The sequence below is a fragment of the Salvelinus alpinus genome, chromosome 23 (assembly GCF_045679555.1).
Source record: "Salvelinus alpinus chromosome 23, SLU_Salpinus.1, whole genome shotgun sequence".
Taxonomy (NCBI): domain Eukaryota; kingdom Metazoa; phylum Chordata; class Actinopteri; order Salmoniformes; family Salmonidae; genus Salvelinus; species Salvelinus alpinus.
The window spans coordinates 44,303,000-44,325,993 of NC_092108.1; the positions used below are offsets into that span (position 1 = coordinate 44,303,000).

General features: G+C 44.3%; 1 protein-coding gene across 3 annotated transcripts in view; it reads right to left on the reverse strand.

Annotated features, from left to right (window-relative positions):
* Positions 1–317: 317 nt before the first annotated feature.
* Positions 318–22,994, reverse strand: part of LOC139551130 (low-density lipoprotein receptor-related protein 8-like) — a 170,050-nt gene continuing 147,373 nt past the window's right edge. For 2 of the 3 annotated variants that reach the window (XM_071362540.1, XM_071362538.1), the window contains 5 exons: positions 14,771–14,912; positions 13,398–13,550; positions 11,127–11,423; positions 6,021–6,089; positions 318–4,437 (listed from right to left, as the gene is read on the reverse strand). In XM_071362540.1, coding sequence (XP_071218641.1) covers positions 4,091–4,437; positions 6,021–6,089; positions 11,127–11,423; positions 13,398–13,550; positions 14,771–14,912 — 1,008 coding nt within the window. In that variant the 3' untranslated portion in view covers positions 318–4,090. The remainder of the gene's footprint in view (positions 4,438–6,020; positions 6,090–11,126; positions 11,424–13,397; positions 13,551–14,770; positions 14,913–22,994) is intronic. The other variant, XM_071362539.1, reaches the window with a different exon arrangement.

Genomic DNA, 22,994 nt, shown 5'->3' on the forward strand with positions numbered 1-22,994 from the left:
GACAATTTTTGCTAATTAGCAACGATGTGGAGTCTGTGACTTGGTTTGCTCGCCGCCACTCTACTCCCTGCTCTTGAATACACACCTGAAATGTCCCGCGTCTTCCGCCAGCTACGCCATTTTAACGTAACGCATCGCAAATGGACTACTCTATAACTACAGTGCAGACGCAGTCCACATAAGACAATGTCGAAAGTCCCAGAGATTCTTGGTCAGTCTAATGTGTCTTGATAGGTGCTCTTGACAGAAATGATGTCTGTAAACATACGAAGATACAAATATTAAGGGAAGCAGACGGAAACAAAAGACACAGGGAAGAGATTTGCAATGAAGTTTTATATAGCAATATATAGATATTTAAGAACAACTTTATGAAATGATAAAAAGGTGAGCGAGACCATTTTGTCAATTCTGGGTACAGATGTTCTCATTTGCATGTACAGAAGTTGCTTGAAAAGAACCTATCCCCCACAGCGAAACAGCAGTACAAAATAAAAAGAGGGAAAAAAAGGCACCAGAAAACAACCATTCATACTATAAACACTGGGGTTGAGAAACAATGAGATATGGGAAATACTGAGGGGGAACCACGTTGCATTACTTGTACTGATAAAGAAGTACACGTTTGGAGAGAGAGAAAAGGATATCAAATGAAGCAAGACCAAGTAACAACACAAAACACTTGGGCGGATAATTCCTATTTCGTACAGTCAGGGATTGCAGTGCTCTTTTATACAAATAAATTCATATACTGTCATCAACACTTTATTCTTATCTAAAATCTTATGTACATATTTTTTTTTTTTTTACAGAATTGTATAATACTTTATCAAAAACTTGTTTGCAATATGAAAATGTATTTACAAATCATGATTTCAAAAAACACCCTCGCAGTTACTCCGGTCCCAAAAACATACATACTCACATGCACTCATTCTGATAAACATGCACACACACACACACACACACACACACACACACACACACACACACACACACACACACACACACACACACACACACACACACACACACACACACACACACACACACACGCACACGTTCTCCCATGCAACACACACAATACAGAAGGCATTCTGAGAGGGCTGAGCAACAAAGTGTACAAAACGTTTCCAATATGGCTGTGGAATGAACAAAAATACTCGCACACATGCATAAACACACATACAGGCACACACACATATCCACCCCCACTACACACACCTATCAATCTGTCTCTTTCCAAATCCCATTTCACCCCAACACCGTGATCGACAATACTACAATGGAGGGGACTCAGAAATGTACATTTTCTGAGCGGATCACCAATGTGCGGGACAGGACAAAAGGAGAGGTGGACAAAAGACAGTCGTGTTTACTGACAGGAGAATCCAACCTGACTGAACCTCATTACTGTTTAAGGCCGTGTCCCAAATGACATCCTTTCCCCTACATAGTGCACTACTTTTGACCAGAGCCCTATGGGTATACCTATGGGTCCTGGTAAAAAAAATGTAGTGCACTATAAAGGGAATAGGGTGCCATTTAGGAAGCAAGCCAAAATCTGCCACAGTGATGTCAGCCACCAAATCAGCTGACAGGGGCCTTTTGTCAGCAGTCGACCTCCCTCTGACTGAGTGCCTCCTATATGAAAGCTCACATTGACATCTTCTCAAAGAATGAAGACAGGGGCATGGATGTTTGTGTTCGCGTGTCTGGTGTGTGTGTGTGTGTCTGTCTGTCATTGGAGTGAGTGGAATGCTTGTGTTTGTGAAGGGCGAGCGATTATGCATGCTGTGTGTACATAGTATCTTCCTAGTGCAAGTGAATGTTTCTGTAGTTCCGTCCAATTTATGGAGTTCTGTCCTTGAGCTGTTCTTGTCTATTAATGTTATGTATTATGTCATGCTTCATGTTCTGTGTGGACCCCAGGAATAGTAGCTGCTGCTATCTCAACAGCTAATGGGGATACTAATAAAATACCCCCTGTGTATGATCTCTTGAGGGTGAGTGACTCTGTGTGTGTGTGTTGTACTGACAAAGAGAGTAGATGGGGAAATAAAATGAACAATAACAGATGACAAATTCACCAGTGGCCGTGGAAAACAGCTAAAAAGAGGAGAGGAGAATAATAGCCGAAATGATTCACCTCAGTACAACAACCCTCTAATTGCTTTTCTCAAACGGTTAGCTAAGCATTAGCCTGGTAGCCATTAGCCATATCTGGTTCTGCTTTAGCCTAGTTAAACATTAGCCTTCTAGCTAGCTAATTCTGCTCTAGCCAACTCTGTTGTCATTATCATACCTAAAGGCTGGTAGTCCATCTATTTAGTCCATCTATTGACATGTTGTTGCAGTGATATCATGAAAATTATATTTACAAACTTGGTTGTTTGTATAAACACAAAATTGACATCATGAGCATCATGTTGTCACGTGATAGTGAATTACATTCTATCCTTCGTATACATGAGAAAACATGGAGGAAGCTGCCTTGCTCCTAATCTTTTTAAGTGCTGCCTTTCTCCTGAGAAGAGATTAATATTTGCTTGTTTGATTTCTCATACCCACACCTAGTCTAGAATTAGATTGACTAGATAGCCAGCTCAGCTAAAGTCAGTTTAATTACAGCTTGATATTAAGCTGGCTACCAATTGCTAACCAGGATTTTTTGTTGTTGAGAATCTTTGGAGTCTTCCCTCTCAACGGCAAAGAGACAAGGGTGCTCCATAACTAAACTTAACATCTGCTCTACAAAACATACAGTCGTCCATAATATTAAATGTATGTATATTCTGTATGCTAACGCAAGCTAGCTAGCTGTCAATCAGGCGTTTGGAATTTATTGTCATGGTTATGTAGCGCCAGTGGCGCTATCTACTCGTGACAATGGACACTGTGGCAGGGTCAAAGTAGAACAGTTTACACCGTCGTGATGATCTACAGACAGTCAGCCTGAGTATAAATGAAATGTACTTTTGACCAGCAATACTTGCCGCATTCTAATTGTCTAGAGACATGTCGTAGACACACACAAAAGCCTTAACACGGATACTGTTAGCCACTAGCAAGACGTCTTCACTGGGCCTAAAAATCCAGCCTACCGCTAATAACTACAAAGGCTTCTCTCGCTAAGCCTTACGCTTTCTTTTGGATCCCAAAGCTGCCACAAAACTTTCTCAACGGCCCTTTGCCCTGCTTGTCCTCTTGTAGCCTTTAAGGTTCAATCAGGAAAACGTCAAAGAAGAACTGTAGAGAGTACACACACACACACACACACACACACACACACACACACACACACACACACACACACACACACACACACACACACACACACACACACACACACACACACACACACACACACACACACACACACACACACACACACCTCTCTCAAACCTTCCACTCCAAGGCAAAAGCCCTGACCAAAATAACAAAACACTATGACATCTTTAGTAATCGTGAGGTGAACGATAAAACGTGTTGAATTAATAGCTTCAAACTATACAGATTGTCCCATCAACCAACTAAGGTGCTGCCCTCATTTTAAACCTCCTCCTAAAAAGCCAGAGAACGAGGATCCACCAGGGATTTAAAATGGAGAGCAAAAATGTATAACGTCAAGGGCAAAGTGAATCTCTTGGAACTCCTCTCGGCCTTAAACGTGAGACAGATAGCACAGCTCAAGACTGCTGAAATGGATCAAAAGTGGATGAACAGAATTGGTGTCGACTCAGTTGCAACTCAAGTCCAGTGATCTAAATTCAATTGATTCGTAGAGAATTCAAGAACTGAATTGACAGGAATTCAAACCGAACCAACCCCAACTCTGACATAACATAAATAAACCTTAGAAAGTGTTGAAACTGTCAATTTTGTGTGATGAATTGGCACAGCATGGTCCCGAATGGCTGGATGTGATGATAACATCATATGTCCATCCCTTGAACAGACTCAGTGAGTGACCCCTGACCTTGGTACGGGTGCATGTGTGTATGTGTGTGCGCTTGAGCAGCGGCCATCTTGAAAATTAACCCCCTGAGCAGCCATTTAGTCTAGCCTCCATCCTCCTACTTTGCCCACCTCACTTAGCCGTAGTGGACAGCATAGGCTGCTCCGTGTACCAGTGAGTCCCCGGGTCGGGCATACTGCCACCCAGTGGCAGCGCGATAAACTGCGGGCATGTATTTCCGCCCCCGCCGACTACGCCACACCCCACTCCAACTGGGTACGGGTGATGCCCGTGCTGGCCGCTCATGCCACTGTCCGTCCGTCCGATGTGAATCTCGTCCTCTTCGCCCTCGCCTGTGGTCTTGCGGTAAACAGGGTTGTCAAAGTTCATACTCTTGGTAGAGTTTACACGATAGTTCCGCCAAACCAGGTAGACGCCAGTGCAGAGCAGACCGAAGACCACTGTGGCAACAATAGGAACTGCATGCGTTTAACACACAGTGGCAGGGGGAAGGGATGGGGGGACACGGGGAAGACGGAGGAGTGTTAATGTTGTCGGACCATGAGCATCGTGAGATGACAGGCACAGAGCGGAAGTATAGCAAATCAAGACATGCGGGTGGACAGAGGGGGAGGGGACGGAGTGAACTGGCCTTGTGCTGGGGATTTCTGTGCTAGGCTTGGTGGATCAATTGACATTAACATCATCAGGGAATAATCTCATAACTTCGAAGAGCATGGTTTGTAGGCAGGTAGCCATATAGTTGTCACAGAACTTCAAGCCAAGCCAGATGGGACATATCTGAGAGATCTTGGCAAAACTGAGCTTGAGGCAGTATTCATGAAAAACAGTGGGTACGGTTTGTAACAGAGGAACCGCAACTGTCCAGCACGCTTTCAGCAAGCTCATAAAACTGAGAATTGACTATAATCTTTTTGTGTTGTATATTTTACTATTACATTTAAGTATTGAGAGAGAAGTGTGTCTGGAAGCTAACATGACTTAATTTGCTACTTCAATATAATATTTATATTGAGTATTACTACAGCTCGCAGGTTAGCTTTAAGTGTAAATGAAATACACTTATATATGAGCTGGATTCAAAAAAAGAGTTGCAGATTATCTTCAGTCAAAAGGTGACATCATTTCATCACCATTTCATCATTTCAAAACCTGCCATAGCATCATAATACTATTACTTTTGCATGCAACTTTATTACCGTATAAGGGTATCCTGTCTGAGTCACTTTATGCAGATGAGAGGCGTTGCCAGGTGAAGGGGTGCAACCCAAAAGTTGCTGGGTTATTTAGGCTGATTGGCTAATTCCCTGCTGACCTGTGTGCCCATCACCCTTGTCATTAGAAGGGCAGGAGAGACTGGCATTTCCCATATGCCTTCAATATGCCCTCATTGCCCTACATGTAAAACCTCAGCTCCACATTAATTATGATAAAACACCCCAGAAAAGAAGAGTAGCATAGGGTTGTGTTCATTACGGCGAGCAATGTAAAACGTTTTGCAGCGTAAAACGAAAATGAGCTTTTCTTATTGGACAAATCCACTGTTTCAGTCAGTATTATTCCATTTGGAATGGGTGTTTTCTGACTGCCTGCAATAATATATCCAAACAAACTCGCCTGCCACCATGGTTGTTTTGGTTGGAACGTACCCGACACACCATAAATGAATGGATATGCAGTGGCAGAATGTCAAAACACAGACACACAATGGTTTCTGAGTGGCCATGTCTCTAGGCATGGTCCCTCTGGTCCAAACTGAACCAGGATCAGTGGATAGTGTAGACAATAGACTAAATATAGCAAGCTTGGGTTCAAATACTATTTGAAATAATTGTAACTACTTTTATCTATGCATGATTGAACATACCTGGCTTCATGAACCCTCCATCTGGCACTCTAGGCAGGCTAGGGCAAACACTCAAAGTATTTGAAAGATTTCAAATACTATTTGAACCCAGGCCTAGTAGGGAGTAGACTAAATATAGCCGGTCAGACAGGACAAGCAGCCCCTGTGGGGTACAGAGAGAGGACATGTACTTACCTATAGGGATGACTACTCCCAGAACTGCCACTGTCAGGTTCTCCCCCAGGAGAAAATGCTCACTTCCAGCTACAGAGGAGGAGGCATGGAGGCAAGAGAAAGAGAGAGGGACATAGGAGTGACAGAGCGAGAAAGGGACATAGGAGAGAGAGAGGGACATAGGAGAGAGAGAGGGAGAGAGAGGAGTGGGGGAGAAAGATGGTGAAAAAAGAGTAAGGATGACAAAGGAGAGAGAGAGAGAGAGAGAAAAACAGAGGAGTGTCAGAGAAGAAAATAAAAGTGGGAGAGAGAGAGAGCGTGGTTAGCCCTGCTATTAGGTGTGTGTGCGTTTGGAACATAGTTTCCATTAGGAAAATGTGGCACCAGACAACGTGACCGGGAAGATTGTAATTTACCGGCCATTTGAGAAATTTACCGAACCCATATGGATTGGGTTTGTAACCCATTAGGGTGTCCACCCACGGTGCTCAGGAATCCCATTTCGATTATGGTAATTCATCTTAACAGAACATGCAACTCCCTAGTAATGAAATAGCCGATAAAACGTCAGTTTCTAACATTTTCCAAAATGCAATTCGCAGGAAAACACCACTCTAAACAGCGCACCTGATGAGAGCGGTTCCATATGTGAGAGAGATGAAAATCTCTTCTTCATTTTTTTGTTGCTGTGGATTGTTTCAAATCACAAGCTCATAGGCTTATGGCTAGTTGGGAGGCCCGCAAATTTGGGCAGCGCACATGGCAATAGGCCTAGCTGATTATTAAGTTGCAGCTGTCAGTGAAAAGCATCTAAAACGTGTGAATTGGATGTGTATTGAGTATGATTTGAAATGTTGAGACAAGAAGAAGGGGATGGGTGTGTGGCGAAGATATAGGCAAGTCTCTCTCCAGAATGGCTCAGTTGTCTCCCACAAATTCTTGCACATTCATTGTTTCATTGTGTGAATTGTTTACCCTTTGATTGTTTATTTTTGATCAATTCCCCATTACATGTGTCACCAGTAGTAAATGTACTGTTAATCCCCGTCATTTGGTTCCATTCATTTCTGTTACAGTCAGATTTCACAACCTGCTACACTTCTGAGAAACAAGTTTTGGTTAATTTCATAACCATCATTTCCAAGTGTTCCATGTGAGCAATGAGCATGTGTCTGGTTTCTCTGCCCAGATAATGTTGAGGGAGCGCGTGCGCCTGAGCAGGAATAGAAGTACCTGGCCTGCTGTGCGGAAATGTAGGAAGTGGTGAGATTCACCACGTCCCTCACTAATAAGCTGCGCTTCTAAGTCATTTTTTCTTCACCTCACACAGTAAGTCAGCGAAGTCTGTTTTAATAACATCCACTGCGGATTATAATAGATTAAATATATAGTTCCCCAGAGTAGGCTATTGAATTTTCTTTCAGCAATCTCACCCTCAATAGTCAGCAATCCTCGGTGTGAAAGAGCAATGGAAGTTATAGGCCTACTGCTGCATTGGCCTATAGGCTGTGAGTTCCATGCGCTCGTTTCTTTAGCTGCCAATGGATCACAGGGGTATCAATGTGTCCATATGGCAGAGGCTGGAGATCTCAAATTAGTTGAATTTTTACTTTTAGATTGGTAACAATTTAATTCAGATTTTTACAATTAACCACATGAAAATGATTTTGAGAAACGAAAATGCGCATATGAAAATCATAAACGGCACACAGATCGGTAGCAACGGTAGGATAAGTGTAAGCTTCCCGGAGCTTGAAATTCACGTGCAGCCAATGAAGTCTTAATAAAAGAATTGCCTCCACGTTTCGATGGTCAGATTTTGGCAATAAGCTACTTTGAAGCAAGGTAAGACATGCATCATAATATGAAATAAAATGTTCAGGTTTCAAACAATTAAGTATGTTTTCAGAACGCATACTGTCTCCAGCTCAAATTGTAAAGTGGTGGGTGACTCGCTGATGGCCTGTCGCCTGCACTTGAATGGTGAATGGGAGGCGAGCTTCAATTACCAGTTCAGAAATAAAAATAGTAGCTCTTTTTAATTGTGCACCAAAACTGTTTTTAACAGGCGATTGCATTTAGAATTGTTGCGCAATGAATGGGCTTATAAATGTTATCCCCTTTTCTCCCCAATTTTCGTGGTATCCAATCGCTAGTAATTATTATCTTGTCTCATCGCTACAACTCCCGTACGGGCTCGGGAGAGACGAAGGTCGAAAGCCATGCGTCCTCCGAAGCACAACCCAACCAAGCCGCATTGCTTCTTAACACAGCGCGCCTCCAACCCGGAAGCCAGCCACACCAACTTGTCGGAGGAAACACCGTGCACCCGCCCCCCTCGGTTAGCGCGCACTGCGCCCGGCCCGCCACAGGAGTCGCTGGAGCGCGATGAGACAAGGATATCCCTACCGGCCAAACCCTCCCTAACCCAGACGACGCTATGCCAATTGTGCGTCGCCCCGGACCTCCCGGTCGCGGCCGGCTGCGGCAGAGCCTGGGCGCGAACCCAGAGACTCTGGTGGCGCAGCTAGCACTGCGATGCAGTGCTCTAGACCACTGCGCCACCCGGGAGGCTTAAAAGCACATGTTGAGGAGCTGCAGGAGAAATCCCGCTCAGAATAGGCTCTGTATGCTGTGCGTGTGTGATTGTTGTGTTGAATAAATATGATACATGACAACTCACGAAAATACACACACAGGCCAATTGAATTATAAAAAATGACACAAATAAACCTATAGAACGATAAGCATGAAGATCAAACGTATTTCCATCGACTGGGATTTCTATCAATTAATAAAAAACATTATTTTGCATTGGGCAACACATTTTTTTCCCGGCTTTTGACAGCTAACAGAAACCCTGGTTTGGAAATGAAGCAGTATTTGGCAGGAGACAAAGTGGTGGTGGACTAGGCTACGCTTTATCAGATAACACTCTGGCTGTGCCCAAAATGACACCCTATTCCCTATATAGTACGCTATATGCCCTGGTTAAAAGTAGTGCATATAGGGAATAGAGTGCTATTTGCACCCATAATGTCCAGGATGGTTTCTGAAATATGATCATGTCAAATTCAGGTGAACTGATCATTTTATCCCCGTAAACTGCTGAAAATCACACTTCCATGCTAATGGCTGTAGGTAATTTCTTCAAATGATGTCCCCCTCTCCCTCACTGTCCTAACGAGTTCCAAATCTGACAGGAGGGCTACAAAGAGCTGGTTTCTGAAATGTTAAATATTGCGATCTTGCTCAAGAACTGTAGGTAATTACTACAAATTCATGTCAATTAAACATAGTACACACAGATACATACAGTGGGGAGAACAAGTATTTGATACACTGCCAATTTTGCAGGTTTTCCTACTTACAAAGCATGTAGAGGTCTGTCATTTTTATCATAGGTACACTTCAACTGTGAGAGACGGAATCTAAAACAAAAATCCAGAAAATCACATTGTATGATTTTTAAGTAATTAATTTGCATTTTATTGCATGACATAAGTATTTGATCACCTACCAACCAGTAAGAATTCTGGCTCTCACAGACCTGTTAGTTTTTCTTTAAGAAGTCCTCCTGTTCTCCACTCATTACCTGTATTAACTGCACCTGTTTGAACTCGTTACCTGTATAAAAGACACCTGTCCACACACTCAATCAAACAGACTCCAACCTCTCCACAATGGCCAAGACCAGAGAGCTGTGTAAGGACATCAGGGATAAATTGTAGACCTGTACAAGGCTGGGATGGGCTACAGGACAATAGGCAAGCAGCTTGGTGAGAAGGCAACAACTGTTGGCACAATTATTAGAAAATGGAAGAAGTTCAAGATGACGGTCAATCACCCTCGGTCTGGGGCTCCATGCAAGATCTCACCTCGTGGGGCATCAATGATCATGAGGAATGTGAGGGATCAGCCCAGAACTACACGGCAGGACCTGGTCAATGACCTGAAGAGAGCTGGGACCACAGTCTCAAAGAAAACCATTAGTAACACACCACGCCGTCATGGATTAAAATCCTGCAGCGCACGCAAGGTCCCCCTGCTCAAGCCAGCGCATGTCCAGGCCCGTCTGAAGTTTGCCAATGACCATCTGGATGATCCAGAGGAGGAATGGGAGAAGGTCATGTGGTCTGATGAGACAAAAATAGAGCTTTTTGCTCTAAACTCCACTCGCCGTGTTTGGAGGAATAGAAGGATGAGTACAACCCCAAGAACACCATCCCAACCGTGAAGCATGGAGGTGGAAACATCATTCTTTGGGGATGCTTTTCTGCAAAGGGGACAGGACGACTGCACCGTATTGAGGGGAGGATGGATGGGGCCATGTATCGCGAGATCTTGGCCAACAACCTCCTTCCCTCAGTAAGAGCATTGAAGATGGGTCGTGGCTGGGTCTTCCAGCATGACAACGACACGAAGCACACAGCCATGGCAACTAAGGAGTGGCTCCGTAAGAAGCATCTCAAGGTCCTGGAGTGGCCTAGCCAGTCTCCAGACCTGAACCCAATAGAAAATCTTTGGAGGGAGCTGAAAGTCCGTATTGCCCAGCGACAGCCCCGAAACCTGAAGGATCTGGAGAAGATCTGTAGGGAGGAGTGGGCCAAAATCCCTGCTGCAGTGTGTGCAAACCTGGTCAAGAACTACAGGAAACGTATGAACGCTGTAATTGCAAACAAAGGTTTCTGTACCAAATATTAAGTTCTGCTTTTCTGATGTATCAAATACTTATGTCATGCAATAAAATGCAAATTAAATACTTAAAAATCATACAATGTGATTTTCTGGATTTTTGTTTTAGATTCTGTCTCTCACAGTTGAAGTGTACCTATGATAAAAATTACAGACCTCTACATGCTTTGTAAGTAGGAAAACCTGCAAAATTGGCGGTGTATCAAATACTTGTTCTCCCCACTGTATCTGGTACACACACAGACATAGACAGACCTGTTACACACACACACACACACACACACACACACACACACACACACACACACACACACACACACACACACACACACACACACACACACACACACACACACACACACACACACACACACACACACACACACACACACACACACACACACACACTGGTGGCCACTTGAAGGCACTTACAGTGGTGAGAGAGGTTGCTGTCCTCCTTGATGACATTAGTGTCCCCAGACCCTACTGTGGTGGAGGTAGTGTGATCCAAACGCCGGCCATCTTTCTCCTTCACCTCTGCCCCAGGTTTGGCAATGAGGAGGGGTTCTGGGGTGCTGGAGGGGGCGGGGGTGAGGTGGCGGACCCCGGCATCTGCCTGGGACAACCCAGAAGTGGAATGGGAGTCCTCTTTGTCCTCCTCGATACTTGCCGTGATGATGACTACCGAGCTGGTGGGGAATGGCGACCGTGTGGTAATAGTCTCATTTGCTAAAAGAACAGGGAAATACAATTAGTTACAGTACATCCTTGTATGTATGCCATATCAACTATATGTAGCTGTTTTACAAGATTAGAACAGTAAGATTATCATAATAGAGTATTACTCAATCAAACCTCAACTATGGAAAACTCCCGATGGCGCCGGAAGTACACTACATGACCAAAAGTATGTGGACACCTGCTCGTCCAACATCTCATTCCAAAATGATGGGCATTAATATGGAGTTTGTCCCCCCTTTGCTGCTATAACAGCCTCCACTCTTCTGAGAAGGCTTTCCACTAGATGTTGGAACATTGCTACGGGGACTTCCTTCCATTCAGCCACAAGAGCATAAGTGAGGTCGGGCACTGATGTTGGGCGATTAGGCCTGGGTCGCAGTCGGCATTCCAATTCATCCCAAAGGTGTATGATAGAGTTGAGGTCAGGGCTCTGTGTCGGCTAGTCAAGTTCTTCCACACCGATCTCGACAAACCATTTTTGTATGGACCTCGCTTTGCATGGGGGCATTGTCATGCTGAAACAGGAAAGAGCCTTCCCCAAACTGTTGCCACAAGTTGAAGGCACAGAATTGTCTAGAATGTCATAGTATGCTGTAGCGTTAAGAATTCCATTCACTGGAACTAAGGGGCCTAGGCCAAACAATGAAAAACAGCCCCAGAACATTATTCCTCATCCACCAAACATTACAGTTGGCACTATGCATTGGGGCAGGTAGCGTTCTCCTGGCATCCGCCAAACCCACATTTCTCTGTCGGACTGCCAGACGGTGAAGCGTGATTCATCACTCCAGAGAACGTGTTTCCACTGCTCCAGAGTCCAATGGTGGTGAGCTTTACACCACACCAGCCTACGCTTGCCATTGCACATGGTGATCTTAGTCTTGTGTGCGGCTGCACGGCCATGGAAACCCATTTCATTAAGCTCCCGACAAACAGTTATTGTGCTGACTTTGCTTCCAAGGCAGTTTGGAACTCGGTAGTGAGTGTTGCAACCGAGGACAGACCATTTTTAACGCGCATTGTGCTTCAGCACTCTGTGAGCTTGTGTGGCCTACCACTTCACGTCTGAGCTGTTGTTGCTCTCGGATGTTTCCACTTTACAATAACAGCACTTAACAGCTGACCGGGGCAGATCGAGCAGGGCAGAAATTTGACGAACTGACTTATTGGAAAAGTGGCATCCTATGATGGTGCCATGTTGAAAGTCAATGTCTGTTTATGGAGATTGCATGGCTGTGTGCTCGATTTTATACAACTGTCAGCAACTGGTGTGGCTGAAATAGCCGAATCCACTAATTTGAGTATGTCCACATACTTTTGTATTTGAATTTGAAGCGAGCCATATTGCTGTATGGGGCTGAATGGCACCAAAAAATCGCTAAGGATCATAGAGAAAATGACCGTAACTATCAAAGGATCATGGTCGATGTAGTCATTTTAATCCTGCCTGAGACACGTGCAAAGAGCGTGCATGAGGGCGAGCCTCCTCGTAGCCTGCCGGCCTGTGATTGGTCTGTCAGCATGTGGTTCTGTGTTACGACAAATGTATTAGTCAGAATGGATCAATATTTAATTAAATATCTCCTTTTGTAGCGAACTTAAAAATAATTCACAGTGGGGATCAAACTTGATCATAATAAACCAAAACCAAAAATCTAAAAATACATTGTCGCCGTTCTGGCGATCGTAATTTACATAGGCTTTCTAGGGCAGACCAGGGCTTTTGGCACTGATAGGTTGCTACGCAGTAGCCGACCAGCAGAGGTCGTGACTTCTCACTCCAGATCGGATACCGGGGGTCTGCAAATCACACACATCAGTGGAAGCTGGTGTCACTTTGAAATGGAGGACAGGCTCATGGAAATGGTTGGAATTAATGGATGGTACCAAATGAGCCCATCCCCCCTTTTCTCCCTCCACCAGCCTCCACGAACAGCCACCCACTGACACACACACTCTCACCTGGCACACAGCCCCGCATGTCGGGCCCCAGGTCCTGTCCTGTGGGGCAGGCGCAGGTGTACTTGGGGGAGTGCTCTGTGATCTGGGGGGCTTTGAGACACAGGTACTCACAGCCACCGTTGGCCTCACTGCCCAAGTTACAGCTGTCTGGGCCTTAGAGAGGGAAATAGAGAAACACACAGTCAGAGACAGAAATACAAAAGGCTGTGTTTACACAGGCACCCCATTCGGATCTTTTGCCCAATTATTGGCCAAAGAGCTGATCTGATTGGTCCAAAAAGATCCGAATTGGGCTGCCTGTGAAAACGCAGCCAAAGAGACACACAGTCAGAGACTCAGACGCATTGGGGTAAGGAGAGTCTCTCTAGCTAACTTCGACACCAAGCTAGATAAGCTAATAACCAACGTGCCAGGGGAGATCTGAGGAATTCCTTGCTAGTCGGCCTATGCATTGCTTGCTCTTTGGGGTTTTAAGCTGAGTATCTGTAAATCACTTTGTGGCTGCTGATGTAAAAAGGGACTTATAAAATACATTTGAATGATTGATAATCCAGGCGAACTGTCCACTTATTCATATAATAAAAACATTTAACAGTGTAACTGCACTGTTAAGATACACGTGGCACCTTGATCTTCGTAACTACTAGCTTCTTAACTTAATAATGTGATGGGTCTGTTACATGAGACCAGGGATCAGTCTGGAACTAGTGTAGTTTGTGTGTTACATGGCATTTTAGTCATTTAGCGGACGCTCTTATCCAGAGCAACTTACAGGAGCAATTACGGTTACGTGTCTTGCTCAAGGGGACATCGACAGAGTCGGCTCAGGGATTCAAACCAGCAACCTTTCGGGTTACTGGCCCGACGCTCTTAACCGCTAGGCTTCCTGCCGCTGTTGTGTGTGTGTGTGTCTCAACGGATCACAGAGGAAGAATGACTCACACCTTGTGTACTCAGGTAGGGACATGTGTACAGTCATAGGGAGAAGTGTACTGGAAGCATTGCATAACACACACACTAGGGACACAGATAAACAACCAGAGACAACAAGCTCTTTCTTGTTCTCTCTTTCTCTCTCTCTCTCTCTCTCTCTCTCTCTCTCAAACACACACACACACACACACACACACACACACACACACACACACACACACACACACACACACACACACACACACACACACACACACACACACACACACACACACACACACACACACACACACACACACACACACACACACACACAGAACAGAACAGAACAGAGAAAACAACTTATTTTTTGTTCTCTTACTTGCTCTCTCAAACACACACACCACACACACAGATATACAGACCCCCCCCCCCCCCCCCCCCAACCCTCACCCCCACACCTTGGGGCTGTCGGAGTGGGTGGAAGACCACTATGTCGTGGGGGTCGTTGAGGTGCTCGGCCAGCGTGCTGACATCTTGGCCTGTTAGCCTGTTAGCGCTGTACACCGCCTCCCTCTCCCTGTCTGTCCAGTAGATACGGTCCTGACAGGGGGAAGAGAGATGGAAAGAGGGAATAAGAAAGAGAAAAAAGGAGGAGAGGGATAAAGAGTAAGAGGGTGTGGATAGATACGAGGCAGGAGAAAGGGAGGAGAGGCAATGAACGCACAATCACTTTTGTCGGTCAATTAGCATTGTGTGTAAGTATCTGTAAAAAGAATGCCGTAGACAGACAGCAGTTCGTAGTCTCTCTCGCCTGATTTATAAAAGGCTGAGCTAGCACAAGACTTTTAGTGCGGCTAGCAAGAGTAAGGACGTTTGGAACATGTTGTTGTAAAAACACATTTGATTGTCAGACAAACAGAACGACAGACAGACAGTGACCTCTGAATAAGCGGTACGTTTACAGTTAAAACTGTCTGGCTATAGCCCTCTCTGCAGAAATCCTTGCAAAGATCTCATCTGTGCTACTGTAAAGGGCGAGCATTCCAATCCACTGCTCCTCCGTTAGGAGGTTAAACAAACTCTGACTGCAACCAGACTTCACCTTGTGGTTGTTTATTTCATTATATCCTGTCTGTTTACCGGAACGTTCCCCTAACGTTATCAGCCTTCGGAAGATGCTGTGCGGAGGGGAGCTGGCATCGTTCCACGGTTGCTGTGGAAACCATGGGCTTAATCCCCATTAGAGTGCGGCGGCGAGACAGCACACCCTGTGGTACAGAAGTGTGTATAGGGGGAATGTGCGTGAGAGTGTGTCTGCATGTGCGTGTGTGTGTGTTACAATCCACTTAATAAAACTGAAGTAGAGCATGTTTAACCAAAAGCTAACATTGTCAAACAAGGTCAGTTAGAGTAGAAAGGCATTTCCTCTTCTCACAAAATGGACAATAAAGAATGTATTATTAACCACCTTCATGCAGTAGCTTTTTCTTATTGGTCTTACATTTGTAGCAGCTTTCAATAAGAACATATTTTCCCTTTTAGCTACTTACTGTACCAATGCAATAGAGCATTTGCACTTTTTAAAAGTAGAGCTCTACTGTGGATTCAATTGTGCTGTAAAAAGGTCCGTTCCAATCCACCAGCAATGTTAGGAGCAGAGAGTTAGGAGTCTCTTTAGCAATTTGCACAGTGGAATGGGCAGCATTACCACAGTGGAATAAGGCAGCGGGGTATATGTCATTACCACAGTGGAATAAGGCAGTGGGGTAAATGTCATTACCACAGTGGAATAAGGCAGTGGGGTAAATGTCATTACCACAGTGGAATAAGGCAGTGGGGTATATGTCATTACCACAGTGGAATAAGGCAGCTGGGTATATGCTATTACAACAGTGGAATAAGGCAGTGGGGTAAATGTCATTACCACAGTGGAATAAGGCAGCTGGGTAAATGTCATTACCACAGTGGAATAAGGCAGCTGGGTATATGCTATTACCACAGTGGAATAAGGCAGTGGGGTAAATGTCATTACCACAGTGGAATAAGGCAGCTGGGTAAATGTCATTACCACAGTGGAATAAGGCAGCGGGGTATATGTCATTACCACAGTGGAATAAGGCAGTGGGGTATATGTCATTACCACAGTGGAATAAGGCAGCAGGGTAAATGTCATTACCACAGTGGAATAAGGCAGTGGGGTAAATGTCATTACCACAGTGGAATAAGGCAGTGGGGTATATGTCATTACCACAGTGGAATAAGGCAGTGGGGTATATGTAATTACCACAGTGGAATAAGGCAGTGGGGTAAATGTCATTACCACAGTGGAATAAGGCAGTGGGGTATATGTCATTACCACAGTGGAATAAGGCAGTGGGGTATATGTCATTACCACAGTGGAATAAGGCAGCTGGGTATATGTCATTACCACAGTGGAATAAGGCAGTGGGGTAAATGTCATTACCACAGTGGAATAAGGCAGTGGGGTATATGTCATTACCACAGTGGAATAAGGCAGCTGGGTATATGCTATTACAACAGTGGAATAAGGCAGTGGGGTAAATGTCATTACCACAGTGGAATAAGGCAGTGGGGTATATGTCATTACCACAGTAGAATAAGGCAGTGGGGTATATGTCATTACCACAGTGGAATAAGGCAGCTCGGTATATGTCATTACCACAGTGGAATAAGACAGCTGGGTATATGTCATTACCACAGTGGAATAAGGCAGTGGGGTATATGTCATTACCACAGTGGAATAAGGCAGTGGGGTATATGTCATTACCACAGTGAAATAAGGCAGTGGGGTAAATGTCATTACCACAGTGGAATAAGGCAGCTGGGTATATGTCATTACCACAGTGGAATAAGGCAGCAGGGTAAATGTCATTACCACAGTGGAATAAGGCAGTGGGGTAAATGTCATTACCACAGTGGAATAAGGCAGTGGGGTAAATGTAATTACCACAGTGGAATAAGGCAGTGGGGTATATGTCATTACCACAGTGGAATAAGGCAGCTGCGTATATGTCATTACCACAGTGGAATAAGGCAGCTGGGTATATGTCATTACCACAGTGGAATAAGGCAGTGGGGTAAATGTCATTACCACAGTGGAATAAGGCAGTGGGGTAAATGTCATTACCACAGTGGAATAACGCAGTGGGGTATATGTCATTACCACAGTGGAATAAGGCAGCTGGGTATATGTCATTACCACAGTGGAATAAGGCAGTGGGGTAAATATCATTACCACAGTGGAATAAGGCAGTGGGGTATATGTCATTACCACAGTGGAATAAGGCAGCAGGGTAAATGTCATTACCACAGTGGAATAAGGCAGTGGGGTAAATATCATTACCACAGTGGAATAAGGCAGTGGGGTATATGTCATTACCACAGTGGAATAAGGCAGTGGGGTATATGTCATTACCACAGTGGAATAAGGCAGCTCGGTATATGTCATTACCACAGTGGAATAAGACAGCTGGGTATATGTCATTACCACAGTGGAATAAGGCAGTGGGGTATATGTCATTACCACAGTGGAATAAGGCAGTGGGGTAAATGTCATTACCCCAGTGGAATAAGGCAGCTGGGTATATGTCATTACCACAGTGGAATAAGGCAGCAGGGTAAATGTCATTACCACAGTGGAATAAGGCAGTGGGGTATATGTCATTACCACAGTGGAATAAGGCAGTGGGGTATATGTCATTACCACAGTGGAATAAGGCAGTGGGGTATATGTCATTACCACAGTGGAATAAGGCAGTGGGGTAAATATCATTACCACAGTGGAATAAGGCAGTGGGGTATATGTCATTACCACAGTGGAATAAGGCAGCTGGGTATATGTCATTACCACAGTGGAATAAGGCAGCAGGGTAAATGTCATTACCACAGTGGAATAAGGCAGTGGGGTAAATGTCATTACCACAGTGGAATAAGGCAGTGGGGTATATGTCATTACCACAGTGGAATAAGGCAGTGGGGTATATGTCATTACCACAGTGGAATAAGGCAGTGGGGTATATGTCATTACCACAGTGGAATAAGGCAGTGGGGTAAATACCATTACCACAGTGGAATAAGGCAGTGGGGTATATGTCATTACCACAGTGGAATAGGCAGCATTACCACAGTGGAATAAGGCAGTGGGGTATATGTCATTACCACAGTGGAATAAGGCAGCTGGGTATATGTCATTACCACAGTGGAATAAGGCAGTGGAGTATATGTCATTAACCACATTGGCTAAACAGGCTGTGACAGTCCCAATGAGAGATTAAAGTGACACACACTTGGGAGTAGGGCTGTAACGGTGATTGTGTTACCGCCACATCGGTGGTCACGAGTCATGACTGCTGTCAAATTCCACGTGACCGTTGAGTCATGGTAACTACTCCAAAACTGCGCTCTGTAAATGGATGGCGCTGACTGCCGTTAATAGCCTGACTTGCTAACGGCAAATGGCCTGGTACTCTGCAGTCTTTTATTTACCATTCGAATCACTCTGACTCTGACAAATGGAATCGAAAATCAAATCAAACACATGATTGAATTTGAGTAATCTGAATGATGAGGATAAATGATGGGAGTTAGAGGTCCCGTTCCAAATGAAAACTTTCCATGGTCGTTGTGGATCTTGTTTCAAAGTCAAAGCCAAACACAATGGCAGGCATTTGGACGCATTTTGGATGCAAAGCTAATAATTAGCTGGTTGATAAGCTGAATCAGGTTAGTCACATCTGAGGTTGGAGCAAAAACCTTCAGGAGGGTAGCTCTCCGGGACCAGGGCATCATCACCTGTCGCGTAGCGAGAGCCAGTTCCTCAAATAGCTGGTCAATGCGTGGAATGAAATACGTTTTCTTATAAGCCCAGGAATTGCGCAACATTTCTTTCACGTGTGAAAACATGTTTTGATTGCCTCTATTCAAAAGAGGAGGATCTCAGCTATATTGCTAGGCTATTTATTTCTCAACTTGGCATATGAGCACATTGCTATTCAAGTGCATACGGATTACATGTCCCGTTTGATAATGGCCCATTGTAAATCGAAACAAATTCCACACATATTATTTTGTATATGTAAAGACAAGATTCAATTGAGAATAGTCTGATAGGTGAAAATAGTATCGCTTGTGAATGAGAGACGGAATGCCCAAACGTGTGCAGTCTACTGAGGCAATAAACAGAGCCCATACATTTTTTGTAGTTGACTTTTTCAAATTAGTTGCATCATGCAGCCCATATATGTTTTGATTTAAAATACATTCTAAGGTTTGTAACACAACTTAAGTAGCCAAATAACTCTATATTAAGCATATAGGACCTGTTTCAAATGATCACTTTTTATACACAGAACAGCTGCTCAATGTGCGCAATCACTCAGAAATCCTTTGGGGAAAACTATCCTTTATTTAATTCAGCTATGTTCAAATTGTATTCTTCTTACTATAAAATAATATAAAATAATGGCATGGGAGTTATTAGCAAATCTTGTCTGCTAAATTAACTAGCCTACAGCCTAGGCTATGCCAGTGGCAAGGCATTTAGCCAGATCAGTAACACAAGGCCAACTCCAGAATATGCTATTCGGCTCTTCTGAAATATATTTTCTTCATATCATAATGTTTCTTAAGACCTGCCTAAAATAAATCATGGATTTTTTGTCATGGCTTTATTATTGTGATGGTGTTTATTAAATGGATTTATTACACTTTTTAAAATGGTTCCTCAACTGGCTGCCCGCAGGATTTTATTAAACCCCCCGAGATTTCAGCAAATTTTTTGTAATCAATAATTTTCTTTATTTTTTTGTATTGTTGGACATAAAATAATATAAAAACCCCAGCATATCAGCTCCAAGTGATTTTTAATTTTGGAAACCTGTTCCAAAGTATTCCCAAGTATAATATAAAGATATACTGAACAAAAATATGCAACATGCAACAATTTCAAAAATGTTACGGAGTTACAGTTCATTTAACGGTATTTCCGAATACCCCGGTATAAACAGTATATTGCCCAAGCCTAGCATCCACCTACGGTGCTCAGAATTAAAGAAAATGCACAGTGCATATAAGGAAATCAGTCAATTGAAATAAATAAATTAGGCCTATCTATGGATTTCACATGACTGGGCAGCGGTGCAGCCATGGATGGGCCTGAGAGGGCATAGGCCCACCCACGGGGGAACTAGGCCCAGCCAATCAGAATGAGTTTTTCTCCACAAAAGAGCTTTATTACAGACAGAAATACTCCTTAGTTTCATCAGCTGTCCGGGTGGCTGGTGAAGAAGCCGGATGTGAAGGTCCTGGGCTGGCGCGGTTACACGTAGTCTGCGGTTGTGAGGCCATTTGGACGTACTGCCAAATTATCTGAAGCTTATGGTAGAGAAATGAACATAAAATTCTCTGGCAACAACTCTGTTCGACACACTCCCTCAAAACTTGAGAAATCTGTGGCATTGTGTTATGTGACAAAACTGCACATTTTAGAGTGGCCTTTTATTGTCTCCAGCACAAGGTGCACCTGTGTAATGATCATGCTGTTTAATCAGCTTCTTGATATGCCACACCTGTCAGGTGGATGGATTATCTTGGCAAAGGAGAAATGCTCACTAACAGGGATGTAAACAAACTTGTGCACAACATTTGAGAGAAATAATATTTTTGTGCATATGGAACATTTATGGAATTGTTTATTTCAGCTCATGAAACAAACACTTGACATGTTGCGTTTATATTTTTGTTCAGTATATGTGACCGTATACAAATGTAAGCAAGGTATGAAATTATTATGTTTTAGTCTAATATTATATCTGTTTGGGCTTCTTGCCGTCAATTGTCAGTCCCCAAATTATTAGTAAATGTGTTCCGTCCCACTGACCATCCGCAAAATAAAAAGTTGTGCCACAGCTGAATTTAGTTGATGATCCCTGATGTAGACGTTCCAAAGTTTCATGACCACCGCAGCCCTACTTGGGAGCAAGCAAATGCACCACGCACAAACACACGCTGTGTATGCATAAGGACACACACATCACACAGACACACACTTCCCTCTGGCCCACCCGTTACCCAGCTGCCAGCCTGTCTGTGTGCGATATGACTAGGGCCAGCAGTAAAACTTTAATCTGGGTGGATGCCAGTGTGTCATAGCTGTGCCTGCAGTATGTGTGTGTGTGTGTGTGTGTGTGTATGTGTTTGTGCGTGCATACGAGCATCTGTGTGTACGTGCAATAATCTGTATGTATGTGTACATCAATATGCGTGTGTGTGCCAGTGTTGTGGCCCTGCCTGCAGTGTGTGTGTGTGTGTGTGTGTGTGTGTGTGTGTGTGTGTGTATGTGTATATGTGCCCACGCACTTGTGTGTGGCATCTGTGTGTGCCAATGTTGTGGCCAGTGCCTGCAGTGTGTGTGTCACTAACAACAACAACAGAGCTCTGGGCAGCTCTCAGCTCCCTCTCCTCTCCAGTAACTCCTCTGTTCATTCCGCACAGTCTGTCATCCCAGATGGGAAGACAAAACAAACACAGCAGTCATAGACTAAACACACACCCGCGCACACGGCAGTGGGAGACTAAACACAGACATCAAGCGCTGCGTGACACAGCAGCACTCAGCTAATGATAGCTCCGCAGTCAGCGTTACACCATTCAATGACTTGAATGTCTTTCCGTCTGGGGTCCCTAGTCTGCATAGGTCAATAAGGACAGTCAAACAATGAAAGAAATACACAGTAAAAAAAACATCTAACGTGTGTTGATATTTGTTTAGGAGAAGATAGCAGCCCAGGGTAACGATCGCTCCGCCTGTGTAGCGCCATTAATTACTTAATGGCTGTCTTTACTTCTGGAGTTTCTGTCTCAGAAGGGTAATGGGGAGGGTAATGGGGACAGTCAAGTTGGAAATTAATGATATTTGAAAGACATAAAAAAAAATTTTGTCTAGATATTGAATTAGGAAGACATGGTACCTACAGTATATTAGCATGTTTGTGCTTCATGTCAAAATCATACTTAAGGCCCCCCGAGTGGCGCAGTGCATCGCTGTGCTAGCTGTGCCACTAGAGGACCTGGTTCGAGTCCAGGCTCCGTCGCAGCAGGCCGCGACCGGGAGACCCATGGGGCGGCGCACAATTGGCCCAGCGTCGTCCGGGTTAGGGGAGGGTTTGGCCGGCAGGGATGTTCCTGTCCCATCGCACACTAGCGACTCCTGTGGCGGACCGGGCGCAATGCACACTGACATGGTCGCCAGGTGTGTACGGCGTTTCCTCTGACACATTGGTGCGGCTGGCTTCCTGGTTGAGTGGGTGTTGTGTCAAGAAGCAGCGCGGCTTGGCTGGGTTGTGTTTCGGAGGACGCACGGCTCTCGAACTTCACCTCTCCTGAGTCCGTACGGGAGTTGCAGCGATGGGACAGGACTATAACTACCAATTGGATACCTCGAAAAAGCCATAAAAAAAATCACAAGTTGATTGTGTAGCTCAATGAAGTTACTTATGGATGATTTGGACATGACGCGCAAAAAAGTTAGCATTTGAAACAGTGGCCAGGTAAACAAAACCAAAGCATGGATTGCTGTCATGCATTGTCCATAGATTGCTTCAAAGTTCAATGCAGATGTTTTTATCTCAATATAAAATCCTTTCCGGGTAACAATTAAGTGCC